The sequence below is a fragment of the Prionailurus bengalensis genome, chromosome B1 (assembly GCF_016509475.1).
Source record: "Prionailurus bengalensis isolate Pbe53 chromosome B1, Fcat_Pben_1.1_paternal_pri, whole genome shotgun sequence".
NCBI classification, from domain to species: Eukaryota; Metazoa; Chordata; class Mammalia; order Carnivora; family Felidae; genus Prionailurus; species Prionailurus bengalensis.
In genome coordinates this window covers 34,594,391-34,609,479 of record NC_057344.1, presented here as the reverse complement: position 1 = coordinate 34,609,479, position 15,089 = coordinate 34,594,391, and the positions used below count along the sequence as shown (strand labels likewise).

Genomic DNA, 15,089 nt, shown 5'->3' with positions numbered 1-15,089 from the left:
GAAAAGAATGCAATGCTTTGAGCCTTAGATGTAGAGCAGAGCAATAAAGCAATCAGTGTGGGCAGGGCTAAACTTAGATGAAATTTAGAAATAGAAATTTTTTTTTCTCTTCAAGCTTTCAGCGTTCTTTCTTGTGCTTTCCCCTCTGTTTTATAATGGCCCCTTTTCAGTATCACAAGTTGGTCTCTGTTGACATTAATAAACCTCTTCAGATGCAGAGATAAAGCGTTCACCAATTTTAAACTAATTCACTAGTTTTTCTCGGGAAGATGCATAGTTTAGCTGGAGATGCGTTCTTAAGCTTCAAGAATGAATCTTGAAGGGTGGGATTTCAGATATCAATTACAAGTATCAATCAGTTGACCTCCAATCTATCATCAATCAATTGATCTTCATTGGCCCTGAAGTCCCACCATTGTTTGTTTCCCTTATGAATCAGAGATGGGACCTACAGAGCTGATTTGATTGAGTTTACCACCACGAGGACTAATTTCTCCATTCAATAGCTGAAACCAGAAGAGCTGGGAGACCTGCCCCTCACCTCACAGTTAGTAAGTGGTAGACAGTCTACAATCAATACTTCTTCCTAGGATTGTAGAACCAGAGGGCTGGCATGGATCTTGAAGTTGCACCATGCGTGTCCAACCTCCTCATGACCTTGTTGCCAAACAGCTGTCACCTCCCCAGTGGCAGACAACCCACATCAGCCCAGTGATTTTTCAGAAATTACTGATCTGAGCTCTGTGTCACTTTGATGATTCCACCTAGGACAACACAGAAGTCTGTTCCTTCTCTCCTCTTCTCGGCTCCCCCTGGCCCTGACTTTCCTCTTCCGGACTAAACATTCTTAGTTTCCTCAATTCTCTTCATGCGATGTTTCAAACCCCTACGTCCTCTGAATTATGCTTTTCTGAACTTGCTATAGTTTTCCTCCAAGTATGGGGCTCAGGGCCAAGTGCAGTGCTCGCGGTGAGGTCTGGGCTCATTCATTCGTTCATCCACTCAGCAGACATATGTATTTGATTGGTATCAGACTTCTCTCAGTTCAGTGCAGGGGAGGGATGGATGCTTAGCTCCATTGCCTGGGACACAATGTATTTTTGGTTGCTGCCCCAAATCAAATTAGTTCTGATTTTTAGGGGCTTACGGTCAGCGATCTCCTTAAGTCCTTTCCCATGGCCTCCTGTTGTAGCACGTACCTCATTCTCTACCAACCTACTTCTCTGTGTGGGAAGCCCATCCCGTTCCTCTGGGGTGTGTGCCTACACAAGCCTTTATAAAACCTACTTGGGTTGTAATGAGAACCTTTCCTTAGATCTAGGTCCAGGTATGTTCCTTCCTGATGCCAAAGTTGACATGCTCCCAGTCTGTCTCTGCAATAAAACCTCATCAGTAGGACACAGAGCCATCTCCCTGCTCTGGGGTCAATCAGGAGCCACCGAGAGGGGTGGTGAGCTCACATGTGCAGGAAGATGCTTCCATGGGTCATGGAAAACTACCCATCCGGTGCCTCCCCACCGCTTCCTCCGTGCAGTTGAGCTGACTCAGAAGGGAAAAAAGGCAACAGCTCCGTAACGGGGCACACAATTGAAGTCAAGGTCTCAGAGGCATTTATCTGGAGTCGGGATTCTGGAAATGAGGGGCTGCAGCACTTTGACATCTGTACCACCGGCGTCTCTCAGGTCTCTTTCCGCACCCACACCATCCTGCCTCACCCCTTCCTATTCCCTTCTCGACCCGAAGAGTTCCTTCCAGGGGAATTTCTTGATGCGATTTAAACATTGACGATAGATCTCAACTACCTATTAATAAGGTAAGGAAAATTTAAACCCAGGGACATCAGTTGTATGAGTCACACTGAGGGGGACCTTCGGCCTAAGCCTCCATCATCAATTTAACCCCGTCAATTTGTACATTTCACAAAGGGAACAACAAAGGAAAAGTCTGCAGCCTCTGTGAGTGTCTTGCTTCTTTAATTTCATTCAGACGTCTCTCCTGCTGCCATGTCCTTTATGCTGGGCTTTGTGGCAGGAAGATGTGGTCCCTCCAACCAGAGTTCTGCTACCGGCAAATAAGCACCTCTCCTTTGCCCATGGCGGAGCTCAGGACCCACTCCACACCTCACTTTGCAGGGCGCAAGACCTGCGCGTATGAGCCTTTGATGAGTCAGATTTTCCTTGAAGGGGAAAAAAAAAAATCATCAAGGATCTAAGTATAAACAAACTCTCGGCATGGAGTGAAGGAGAGATTCCAAACTTTTCCATGAGAGAATGACTTCTCCTCCCCATCTCCCAAGTTCATGTTATGAATATTCCCTGCATTCTTCTCCATAAAAGAGCTCTACAGAGCGACCTCGCGTCCAAACTCCCATTTTCAGATGTTGTTTAGGGCCAGTTTAAGCCGTCCTGGCTTTGAGCACGAGTTCTGACGCCAGCTCTGTGTTTACTGTATGCAAATTTTAGTCAGAAACTGCGTTGCCACCAGGCGTGTTCCCTCCCTCACCCTTGAACCATCCTCTTGCCTTATGCACTTTGCACACACACTTAAAAAAAAAAAAAAAAGCTTTATATTACCAATTTGGCAGAAGGAAGTGTAAATGTTATGTCAGTGTTAAGACATGACTTAATCCTGATAGATGCGTTGTCAGGGAAGCGTGACGCTCATTGACAGATTTAAAGGACGCCCCTAAAAAAATAAATAAAAGACACCCCTGTCCCCGGCGGTGCACAAATAAGGCTCTGTCCTTCCAGGACAGGTGAGATCTCCTTGGCAAGAGGCGAGGATGGAATTTTCTTTCCTGTCTTCCGTGGGCAGCTGGAGTATGTTGTCAGTCTGGGTGGACCTGGGTTGGAGCCGGGTAATAAGTGTTTCTGGATTACCAGGTTAGCCAACCCCCCGGTCTTTTGGGTACCTGCAGCTTTGAGTGAGGGATTAACCGGAATGAGCTGGGCTCTCCCGGATTGTGGAGGGCCTTTTGATGATGTCAGACATTCCAAGAGGAGGAGGTTTCAGAAGAAAGTAAGAAAAAAAAGCTAAACATCTGTTCCCTGTAAAGAGAGAGATCAAGAAAACAAAACAAAACAAAAACACCCCAAGCCACTCTTCCCTTCCCGGCACCTATGAGGCTGAGGAGGGAAACCAGCTGGAAAGGAGTTGAGCAAGGGGTTTATAACCTTGGGCATCGGTGTTCCAAAACATTGATGGCCAAGCCCTACTTCCAGAGATTATAGGGCAGCTGGCGTTGGGCTGCGCCGTTGAAGATTCCCGGGGTGTTCCAACACTCAGCCAATGCTGGCGACCACGGGCCCAAGGAGCAAATACAACTGAGACCACGAGGACGCCCATACTTGAGACTCAGTGCCGCCGGAGTCCTACCTTCACGACAGCAAAATCAGCGTTCACTTCCCACACACCACCAGGGATTTCCAGGCCTTTAAAAAACTTCTACAAGTGTCCTACAGTCACTCCAGGGAGAATATGGGACTCTCCTCTGTGTCACCCCTCCTCTGTACCCCGTTATCTCCCCAGTAAGGGTTATGCTTGCCCCTGGATTGGCCGGGAACAGGTGGTGACGACCCAGGTAGAAGAGGCCACACGGGGACCTATGTGAGACCTCTCCTAAATCCCATCTCGGGCCCAAAGCAAGCTCAGGGAATAAGTGAAGGTGGCCTTTGCAGAGGTGAGAGGAGGGCACGGTATGGAAGCTGAGAGATTCCCTCGCAGACTTTTGACGGGGTAGTCTGCCTGGGAAAGTTCGCATGAAGGCCAAGTCTATGACTAAACTAGGAGCTCTTCATATCCCGGGACTATCGGCCCTGCCCCTTTTCTTGGGCAGTAAATAACTCTTGACCTTGAAAAACAAGCCCTGGTGACACATTCGTGATGGCTGTGGGAGAAGCAGAGTCTGCATGTCTCGGTGCAGAACTCAGCGCTTCTAAACCTTGTTTGACCCTTTTGACTTGGCTTTCCTCATTGCAAAAAATGGCAGTGAGTACGGCCCTGATAGCCAGCAAGGAAAGGGCCCCATGTCTCACGGTGAGTTCTGTAGTGCTCCATCAAGCCCCCAATACCGGGGAAACGCACCCTCCCAGCTGCTGGGGATATTGACGCTGACGACCCACACTGTGTCTCTCAGGGGCCACCACCTTACCCAGAAAGGAACTGCATTGCCCAAGGTTACTCCACTTTCAGGAAGTCGCTGATGCTGCGATACAAGTGCCCATCCCCTTTCCTCAACCCGAGACACATCAGCTTTGGAGCCTCTTAAAGTGTCGCGTGGGGCCTCAGTTGCACCTGCATTATGGGTCAACTTCCTCAATGTGCCGTCCTCACTTCCTCTTGGGTGGATTTTCGGAGTGCACTCTCGGTAAACCTGCACGCAGCTCTCTATCCCAGGGCACCTGAGCTAAGTGACTTTCCCTTCGTGGCCCCCGGTCCCTCCGAGGTCAGCTTGAAGACGTGTGGCATGAACAGCACCCTGGAAAGACGCTTTGTTAGGAACGCGTTTTGTCAGGTGTAGCTCTGGGCCGTTCATTTCCTCTTCTGGCGGCTCCGGCCTTCCTAACGAGGCCTGGGGAGGACAAACGGGGCCACCACTGGTGACAAAGCTGGTGATGCTCGCAATTTGCACCTGAAGTAACTTGAGAGATAGATTGCAAAGGAATTCCAGATACCAGAAGCATGTGGTATGCTCAGGAGAGCTGCTGGAAGTGGATGGGTGTGAGATTAGCAGAGATATTGAGGGAAAGTTGGAAAAGCGACAAGGAAGAGAAGGCAGAGGAGAGATTTTTAAGTTCCTGGATTACTTTTAATGGTTAAAAAAAAAATCCACATCTGTTAATTTACTGTGAGAGCCTTTGTAATTTGAGAGCTGATGGCCTTCTCGGGGAGGGGAGGATGGCTACAGATTTATGCAAAGAGTTAAGTCTCATGATTCGAACATGCTACGGGAGGCCCCACCTGTGTGTACAATGTACTTAAGGGATTAGAGCAAACTTTGAAATTATGATAGGTTTTACCTGGAGTAAGCACCTTACTCTTTAAGCTTCTATTTCCTTGAAGGGGGGGGGGAACCATCACTTTTCTCTGGTAATCAGGTGCATGAGACACTCTGCTTGTGGGATTTGATGAAGGCTTAAGTGCAGGCAGATGAAGGATGTGTTATGTATATATTTTATTTTAAACCTATTTTCAATACTTGGTGACTGCAGTTGAAAGGTGTTGCTTCCAAGGGGTCTACCTGCCCTGAATGGAGGTGACATTTCCAGGGAGAGGAATGTGCCAGAGAGCCCCTGGAGCCCCCTTGCAGTGGGGAGGGGCTGGTGGCAGATGAAAGGGTAATTTTAAAAGAAGTTTCGCTGTGCTCTTCATATTCCCTTCAGGGTCTTCCAGAAATGCGTGTAAGTACCTGAGACTCTCTATTTAAACGAAAGGGCGGGGGCTGGAGCAGGTGATTTTTAAACCGAAGGCATCAATTGCTTCCCTTTCCACAGGATTTACCAGGGTGTGTGCGCGCGCGTTTATGTATGTGTGTGCGTGTGGATGGACAGTGCGTTTACAAAAAACGCCCGTCATCTGCCATTGGCTAAGCTACCGTCTTTGATTATTTGGTCTCCGTAGATTTGTCAAGCGAGCTGAGGGAGGGAGAACACGGTAACCCCAAGTGTGCAAGCTCAAATAGGTCAAACCTATTGACCTCAAATAGGTCAAGCTCAAACCACACGCAAATAGGTCTAATAAAGTCACAGTACTTTATTTTAAAAACACTCCTGTTGGAAAAAAAAATACATAGAAAAATAAAGTTTGGCTGGGGTCCTTTACTAAATGTCAAGTCACAGGCTTTCCCATCACAGACTGCAGCACGGTTTGATACGCATGTGGAGAATCCAAACTAACGTACGAAACGGAAAACAGGCTGTCTGGGTGAAGTGGCCAGGGGCGCCCTCGAGTTCACCCACCAGGTACCCAACGGGAGTTCTTCAAGTGCTTGTTCTCCCAGTTCAGATGTGGCCGAGTGCCTCGCTCCAGTGGAGGAAAAGGAAGACGGATTCACAGACCAAATGACCTTCAACAAAGACTTTTTTTTTTTTTTTTTTTTTTTTTGCAACACAGCACGCCATCATGGTACAATGTTCAATATTTGTAGAACAGCGGGTTAAAAGAAGTAAATGGAGAGGGTGGGTGAGAATGGGTACTGAGCAGGGAGTGAGCACTAAATGCTTCTCTTAAAAGACATGTGAACAGAGCAAGCAATCTAGGCCAGTCCGCTGGCTGTGCCCCGAGTACTTGTCAGCAGCCGAGCATTTAACAGTATTTCAACGTGGAGCCCAAACGGTAGAAAATGGGGTGAAACGGGCCAACTTTCTATCAACTCTGGCAGTTTTGCCACCAACAGTAAATCGGCCCTTTTAATAGGAGGAAATTGAATGGTTTCTCGCTAAACAGAATTAAGTAGTGGGATCAAGAGATTTCCAGGCCTCAGGGTACCTCATTAGTAACTGGCTTCTTTTACTCTGATGTCTCCCCTCTGCCAGGTCACCTTAAACAATCGGGTGGGAACAGAAGGGTGGCCCAATTTCTGCTTTGCCTTCTTCTCATTCTTGCTGAAGTCACTAGTTGTCTCTTTTGGGGGACCCGTTCTTTATAGGCATTAAACGCAGTTCCCAAAGTATTTGGACAGTTTCATTGTCTGGTGATGGACGCCACTATAATGTTTTGAAAACTGTTTCCTTTCTCTTAGCCCCTTCTGGCAAAGTGCCCCCTCAGCTTGTGGCTGGAGACCCAGCTCCCCAAGGTGCCAGCTGCCTTTTCTCTGCACCCTGCCCGTGAACCCTGTATTTCCACCGGACGGCTCAACGATGCCCGGTTCTTCATTTTGTTCTCTTTGTGTCTGAAAGCCCAACACCTCTTACCTTCTCTGCCTTCTCCTCTGGGGATCCCAGAGGGCTGTCAGACTTTGAACTGTAACAACAGAGCCACCAGAAAGTTTATAAAGGTAGCAGTGAACTTTTAGAGCTGTCAAGTCTTTAAATAGGATTTGGGATTTAATGTTGTATATATTTTTTTTAAATAATTGCTAGTTAAAAAAAAAAAAAAAAGCATGTCTTTTAGCTAAATCAGAATCTCCAGCCCCCTCCACTAATTTTTTTTTTTTAACCCCAGGAGAGATAAAGCCTTGTCGGGGGGAGGGCAGGGGGGATAAAGAACAGATCTCAGGCTAAATAAGGAAGGTGTATATGTTAGGTGCAGCCAGACTAAAAGTCTGGACTGAAAAGAAGCCCTTCAGCGGGTGATTGTTGTGGAGAAGGAACAAAAAATAAAAGAAGGGAGGGAGGACAGGAGTTTACAGGAAAAGGATTATGTGATCTGCCATGATGTAGTCTGAATTACAGCCCAAAAACTCCAGGAAATTTCTCGTTCGAATTCTCAGGTCCGGGGTAAAAAAGGTCCAGGGGAGGCTTTTATTGAACCTTTATTAATAAAAATGTAATGCCGCCCAGCAGCAGTGCCGAGGGCCCTCCTCAGGCTGCTGTCTCAGACATGTGGAGACTCTTCTGGCCCGGGCCCACCCCTTGCAGCAGAGTTCTGTTTATACAGCTTGTCCTAAAACCACGGTGAGTGCTTCCTGTTCTACTTGGGCCACCCTGTGAATACTTAAGGTTGGCGTGTTACTTAAAAAGGAATAATAAGAAGCTTATATTTTCACCTCCTTCTACCCATCTCCATATCCCATGCTGATCTGTGCTGAGCAGGACCGGTTTCTCTGTAAGAGCCTCTGGCTTCCACTCTCCCACAGGGACAGGGAGAAACCTTCGTTGTAAACCAAGGCCAACGAGAGGTTTTTGAACTTAGGTGTGATTCAGGATTCAGGAGGTGACACCTTCATCCTGGCCATCCTGTTTCCCTTCAGGTTTGCATCCCTCCAGGCTGATGCTCAGTTACACAAGAGGATGGAGTTGAAACAACATCCTCGGAAGTGATGGGGACTGCTCATACGGAAGTAGAAAGTGCTAGAGACAGCACTAGACTTTGTCCCTCCCCACTTCACGCAGGTCTTTAAGAGCAAAAATGGCCCATTTTATGTGTTAGGGAGCCATCTGGATATTAGTCACTGTCCCAGATCTTTCACCAGCCCCCCAGTGAAGAACCTAGGATGTCCATGCAAACCTCCAACAATTTCGGCCTGCATACCTCTTGCTCCTCTGTCCTCCCTGAGCCTGGTCCCTTTTGCCATCCAGAGAGACACGCTGGGGAAGGCAGTGTTTTTTGATCATTCGTGATTGTCATCTGAGCTGGCATTACCAGAAAGCCGGGTTCCAGCCTCCCAAGCAGTACAGGTAGGGGTAGTAAGGGTAGCTGTTACACATGGAGATGAGGGAGGCTTGAGATAAACCCTCCTCTTTGAGAGCCGGCAGGGAGGAGTGCTTCTCCAGGCCTCCCAGGTCCGAAGTGAGCTGCTTTCGCTTGGTCTTATAGCGTCTGTTCTGGAACCATATTTTCACCTGGGTCTCAGTGAGCTTGAGGTTCTTGGCCAGGTGAGCCCTTTCAGGAGCTGACAGATACTTCTGGTGGCTGAACTTCCTCTCTAACTCAATGACCTGAGTGTGGGAGAAGGCGGCTCGAGAGCGCTTCTGTGGCTGCTTCGGGGTTTGGGGAAGGCTTGGCAAGGCGCCTGCACTGTTTTCATAGTCCAATAGATAAGCCTCAAAGTGTCCATCTGGAGAGGAGAAGGGAGAAGGAGGGATGGGAAGGAAAAGGTTACATGTTAGAGGGTAGAGAACGGAATTCAATACACCCTTATCTCCCTGGTAGTGAACAAACGGCCCAGTGTCATCTTGGATACATTTCGCTTTCTTCACATGACTAAGGAACTCTCCCTAGTAGGGAGTGACTGAATCCGTATATTATGTATTCGTTTTCTAATAGTCATCAAGAACCCAAAGTTAGGAGAGGTTAGTGGTGGAACTTCCTGCCATATCGTCCAGCAGAATTAAACAGGGTCCCGGATCAGTGTATTGAGGTGGGAGAAGGGACCCAGGCAAGACACAGAAATAAAACACCTGGTAAAGCAGGACCCAAAGACATCAGTGTTAACTTCCAGGTGGCAGGAGAGGGTCTGCGCTATAGGAGAGGTGGCAGGGGCTAAGGACAAGTTCATTCTCTGACTTGAGTCCCCTTTTTTCTAAACAAGCCTGTAGGATGCCTTATCCGAAGTGACAGCAAAGGAAATAAGAGTAGTCTAGAGGTGTCCAACGGTGTTATATTTCCTGAAGGCCCGAGGGGCCTTCCAAACTCAGTTTTATTGCCCATGGAATTGGGAAGCAGAGGGGGTCTTCCCTGGTCAAACCCTAATTTATTGATAGTAATAAGTTGCGATCAGTTATTTGTTATATGGTAGTAATCGTTAACTGCCAAGAGGCAGTGCGGGGCGGGCGCCGATCGAGGGTCGCGCGGTGGCTGGGAGCGGGTGGCAGGGTTTTCACCGGGGACTCTGGGGTTGGGGACGCGGTGCGCGCGCTCGCAGGGGAGCCCGGGGCGCCAGAGCCCGCGGGGCTGAGAGCGCCGTGCCCGGCGAGTCCAGCCCATGCAAAAACCCTGCGCCGCTCGGACGGCCGGGCTCGGGGTTAATTTCCGAGGCGCGCCCGCGGCGGGAGGCGGCGGGGTCCCCTGGCCTGTCGCCGCGGGGCCCCGCATCCCTGCAGCCGGGGCTGCGCCCGTCCCGCCTCGGACCCGCCCTCGCGCCCTCGCGGCCCCCAGGCCGGCCCGCCCCTCCTGCGGGACCGCACCCTGGCCCAGCCCGGCCGCCTCACCTGGCTCGCTCGCCGCCGGCTTGTCGGCCTCCTGCGCAGCGCGCGGCCGGGCGCCCCACTCGTCCTCCGGCGCCCCAGAGCCGCCTCTTCCTCCCTCGGGCTCCGGCTCCAGCTCTCGCCGCGCGTCCGGCTGGCACGGGGGCTGCGGGCTGCCCGTGTGGCCGCCGCGCCGCTCCGCGCCGTCCCGCAGGATGTCCTGGATGAAGAAGGAAGTGAGCGGCTTGGACTGGCCGGCCGCCCCCGCCTCCCTGGGCCGCGGCTCCGGAACCCTGAGCATCCCGGCGGCTCGGCTGCAGCCCCGGCGGCGTCAGCTGCGTCCGCGGCGTCCGCACCACTTTCACTTTCCGCCGCCCCGGCGCACTTATAGCCCCGGGGGAGCGCGCCGCGCCGCCTTCCCATTGGCCGCGGCCAGCCGGGCCCAGCCGCGGATTGGCCGCCGGCGCTCCAGGTGAGGGGGGTGGAGAGGGGAGTCCCTCGCGGGGTCTCCGTCACCGCTGCCCTGGAGGATTCCTCCCCCAGTTCCTTCTCCTCGCCCCTGGCCTGCATCCCTCTGCCCTGCGATCTTTCCGCTGGCTCCGAATAAGGAGGGTCTGCTCTGCTCCGACCCACATCGGAAGTTTAGACCTTCTGGGGAAGGATGATGCAGAAGAGACAGACCCGATTTAGCTCTCATAGATTGTTTAAAGCGCCTTTGCTCACGAAGGGTGGTGAAATTACTACGACCCAGTTTACAGACGCAACTTCTGGGGTTGCGTGACAAGGAGAGATGGGTAGCAAAACCGGATCTCCTAAGGCTTTCAAAGAGACAGGACAACTCAGTGCTGCACCCGACCCCAGGCTGGATTCTGTACTGGACGTTATTGGGGCCGTTGATGAAAGTGGAATAAGGACGATGGATTAAAGTATTGAATCAGTGTTAAATTTACTGAGATTCTCACATGTGGAATTTCAGAAACAAAACAGGTGAACATATGGGAGGTGAAAAAAAAGAGGGAAATAAACCATGGGAGACTCTTAAAGACAGGACTAGCAGGGTTGCTGGAGGGAGGTGAGTGGGTGATGTGTATTAAGGAGGGCACTTGTGAGGAGCACTGGGTGTTGTATGTAAGTGATGAGTCACTGAGAAGTCTACTCCTGAAACCAATATTGCACTGTATGTTAACTAACTAAAACTTAAATAAAAAAAAAAAAAAGAAAAGAAAAACAATTACTGAAATGAATAGTAAGTACTGTAACTGTGTAAGAGAATATTCTTGGGAAATAAACATGAAAGTGCTTAGGGGGAGGCCCACGGTGGAAGAAACAGCCTGAAAGGATTCAGAAACAATGATATAGGTTGATGGATAGATGCCATCTGATAAAGTGAATGAGTTAAATATTAACAGTTGATGAATCTGGTATGCTGGTGTTCTTTTGAACTATTTTTATGTATGCAAGTTTTCTGTACCTCCTGATCTAAGGCACCTAGCATTCCACTGGAAACTTCACAAGGGGGTCATGTGGAGTGTCTGGGGAGGAAAGAGAGGGAGTAGGCCATTGTGGATAAAGCAACCGCCAAAGAGAACCAGGCTGTCTGTATAAGGAGAACCACGCTGTCTTTGGCAAATACGGTCTTCTTCTCTCATTTTTTTTCATTTCCAAAAAAAAAAAAAGTTCAAACATTTTCTTTTGCAATATTACAGATTTACAGGAGTTTGCAAAATTAGTACTCCCGGGTCCACCCAATGACATATTATGTGACTGCAGCATGATATCAAAACCAGGAAGTTGACATCAGTGCATTACCGTTAACTACAGACGTTATTTTATTTTCATCATTTTAAAACCTGCGTTCGTTTTTGTGTGTGTCTAGCTCTGTGCAATTTTATCACATGTATAGATTCCTGTAATGCTACCATCAAGATCTAAAATTGTTCCATCACCACACAAGAACTTCCTGTGCTATCTCTTCGTGTTTGTGTATCCAAGCCCCTTCTGTCCATCTCTGACCCTCAGCAACCACTAATCTGTTCTTCATCTCTATAGGTTAACCATTCAGAGAACGTTACACGAGTGGAACCAAACATCGTATCAATGTAACCTTTTGCAACTGGCTTTTATCATTAAGTGTGATGTCTCTGAGGCCCAGTTGTCACATATATTGTTGTTAATAGTTAATACTTTCTCATTGCTGGATAGTATCTCACTGTGTGGATCTCCCTGAGTTTGTTCGACCATCCACCCACTGAGGGACAGTCGATGTGTTTCCATTTTTTCGCTGGTATGAACGAAAGTGCTGTGAACAGTCATGCACGGCTTTTTGTGTCGAACATGAGTTTTCGTTTCTCTGCGATAAATACCCAGGGCGGCAACTTCTGGGTCACGTGGTAATTGCATGTCTAGTTTTGTAAGAAACTACTAACATGTTTTCCCCAGTGGTTATACCACTTTCGATTTCCACCAGCAATATATGAGAGCTTCTACATATCCTCATCAGCATTTGGCATTATCACTGTTTTTTATCTTAGCCATTTTAGGAGGTGTGAGGTGATATCTCACTACGGTTTTTAATGTTTAGCTTGCATTTCCCAAATGGCTAGTGATACTGAACATCTTTTCACATGCTCCTTTGCCATCCATATCTCCTCTTTGGTGAAATATTTGTTTAGTTCTTTGGGATTTTAATAATTCTTTTTTTTAAATTTTTTTAACGTTTATTTATTTTTGAGACAGAGACAGAGCATGAATGGGGGAGGGTCAGAGAGAGAGGGAGACACAGAATCTGAAACAGGCTCCAGGCTCTGAGCTGTCAGCACAGAGCCCGACGTGGGGCCCGAACCCACGGACTGCGAGATCATGACCTGGGCCGAAGTCAGACGCTTAACCGATTGAGCCACCCAGGCGCCCCTTAATAGTTCTTTATATATTCTCTATGTGGGCCTTTGTTGACTCTGTGGTTTGCGAAGATTTTCTCCCCATTTCTGGCTTGTCTTTTCATCGCTTAAACAGAATATTTCACAGCACAGGAGGTTTTTTTATGTTGGTAGAGTCCAACTTACTAATTTATTAATTTTACATATGACGTTGGTGTCATACCTGAGAATTACCTGCTTACCCCTACTACTGAAGACGCTCTCCTATGTTATCTTCTCTAAGGGTTTTTTTTTTTTTCCAACTTTATTTATTTTTTGGGACAGAGAGAGACAGAGCATGAACGGGGGAGGGGCAGAGAGAGAGAGAGGGAGCCACAGAATCGGAAACAGGCTCCAGGCTCCGAGCCATCAGCCCAGAGCCTGACGCGGGGCTCGAACTCCCGGACCGCCAGATCGTGACCTGGCTGAAGTCGGACGCTTAACCGACTGCGCCACCCAGGCGCCCCTCTTCTCTAAGTTTTATATTTTATTTTAAGATCCACAATCCATTCTGAGTTTATTTTTGCCTATGGTGTGAAATGGAGGTGGAGGTGAAATTGTTAAAATCTAGAGCTGGGTGGCATTTCAAATCAGTAGAGGAAATGTGAATTATGGAATAACTAGTCCTGCCATTTGGAAAAAAATAACATTCTCTTCTTATAACAAACTAAACCCCAGATGGCTCAAAAATTTAAAACATAAACAGGCGTATATTAAACTAAAAAGGTTTCCCCACATTCATCATTGGAGACATGCAAATTGAAACCACATTGATATACCCTTTTTCCACCTATCAGATTGGTAGAAGTTAAGAAGGCGGATAACGTGCAGTGTTGTTGGCGGGGGGGGCGGGGTGTGGAGGATGTTGTTTCCCTGCCAAGTTGGAGGAAAAGTGGATCAGCTTGTTACATTTGGACGACAACTTGTCAAAATCTGTCGGAGTTAAAACTGGTCATATCTTTTGACACGGCCATTCCATGTTTAGACATTTACCCTAGAAATATACAAGTGTACGTTGTACTACTTGGGAAAATCTCCTCGAGTTTGTCAGAGACTGATTCAAGTTTGCAAAATAATGTTATAGAATAAACCATTGTGTAAAGGAAAAAAAAAAGAATGGTTAGAAGTTGTCTAAATGATATTTTACATTTGAGCATTTTTTGCATGTAGAATGCACCTAAAAGGATGTGAATATCTCACTGGGGGGCATTTCCTTCTGCTAATGTACAATTGCAGAAATTAAAACTGTAGAATGGAAGCTGAGCTCACCACCTCCATCTCTGCCACCTCAGGTCTCAGATGTCCCTTTGGAATGGGGACACCGCTCACAGCACTCGCCCTCAAATCGCTTCACGGGGACTTCCTTTCGTGCTTTGTACTTGGGATGTTTATGTGGAGGGGTCATCTCCTTTATTAGATGGTGAGCTCCTTGCTTAGGGACGATATCATCCTCATATCCGTACTGTCCCTAACACCTGGCTTAGATCAGACGCACAGAAATTGCTCAATAAATGTTTGCTGGCTGGATGTCCAGCTTTAGACACTGGGAGGCATCTCCCAGGCTGGCAGCATTATCCATAAGGGACGGCAAGGCCCCAAGGCAAATCAGTGTAAGGTCTACCCTTCTCCCCTTGCCATGGCCGTGACACAGGTGACAATGAGTAAGGGCAATCAGGAAGACACAGAAGAGTTGCATTAGGACTCTTTAGATGGAATAGAATTCAGAGACAAATAATACCCGCTCTCTGCATGTCCCCCTCCAAATCTCTGGAGCTTTTTTTTTTTTAACGTTTATTTATTTTTGGTGGAATCTTTTGGGTTTTCCATATAGAGTATCATGTCATCTGCGAAGAGTGACAGTTGGACCTCCTCCTGGCCTATTTGGATGCTGTTTATTTCTTTGTGTTGTCTGACTGCAGAGGCTAAGAATTTCAACACTATGTTGAATAACAGTGGCGAGAGTGGACATCCCTGTCTTGTTCCTGACCATAGGGGGAAAGCTGTTAGTTTTTTCCCATTGAGGATGATATTAGTGTTGGGTCGCTCGTGTGTGGCTTTTGTGATCTCGAGGTATGCTCCTTCTATCCTTACTTTCTTGAGGGTTTTTATCAAGAAAGGGTGCTGTATTTTGTCAAATGCTTTCTCTGCCTCTATTGAGAGGATCATATGGTTCTTGTCCTTTCTTTTATTGATGTGAGGAACCATGTCGATTGTTTTGTGGATTTTGAACCAGCCGTGCATCCCAGGTATAAATCCCACTTGGTCGTGGTGAATAATTTTTTTAATGTATTGTTGGATCCGGTTGGCTAATATCTTATTGAGGATTTTTGCATCCATGTTCATCAACGTTTATTTATTTTTGACACAGAGAGAGAGAGCACGAAAACAA

General features: G+C 47.9%; 1 protein-coding gene across 1 annotated transcript; it reads right to left on the bottom strand.

Annotated features, from left to right (window-relative positions):
* Window positions 1-5,727: 5,727 nt before the first annotated feature.
* On the bottom strand, window positions 5,728-10,144 carry NKX3-1 (NK3 homeobox 1). Its single transcript, XM_043561443.1, has 2 exons — window positions 9,810-10,144; window positions 5,728-8,716 (listed from the first exon to the last, which is right to left on the bottom strand). Exons 1-2 carry the CDS (start codon window positions 10,084-10,086, stop codon window positions 8,298-8,300), a joined length of 696 nt encoding a protein of 231 aa, XP_043417378.1. The 5' UTR covers window positions 10,087-10,144; the 3' UTR covers window positions 5,728-8,297.
* Between the last annotated feature and the right edge of the window lie 4,945 nt (window positions 10,145-15,089).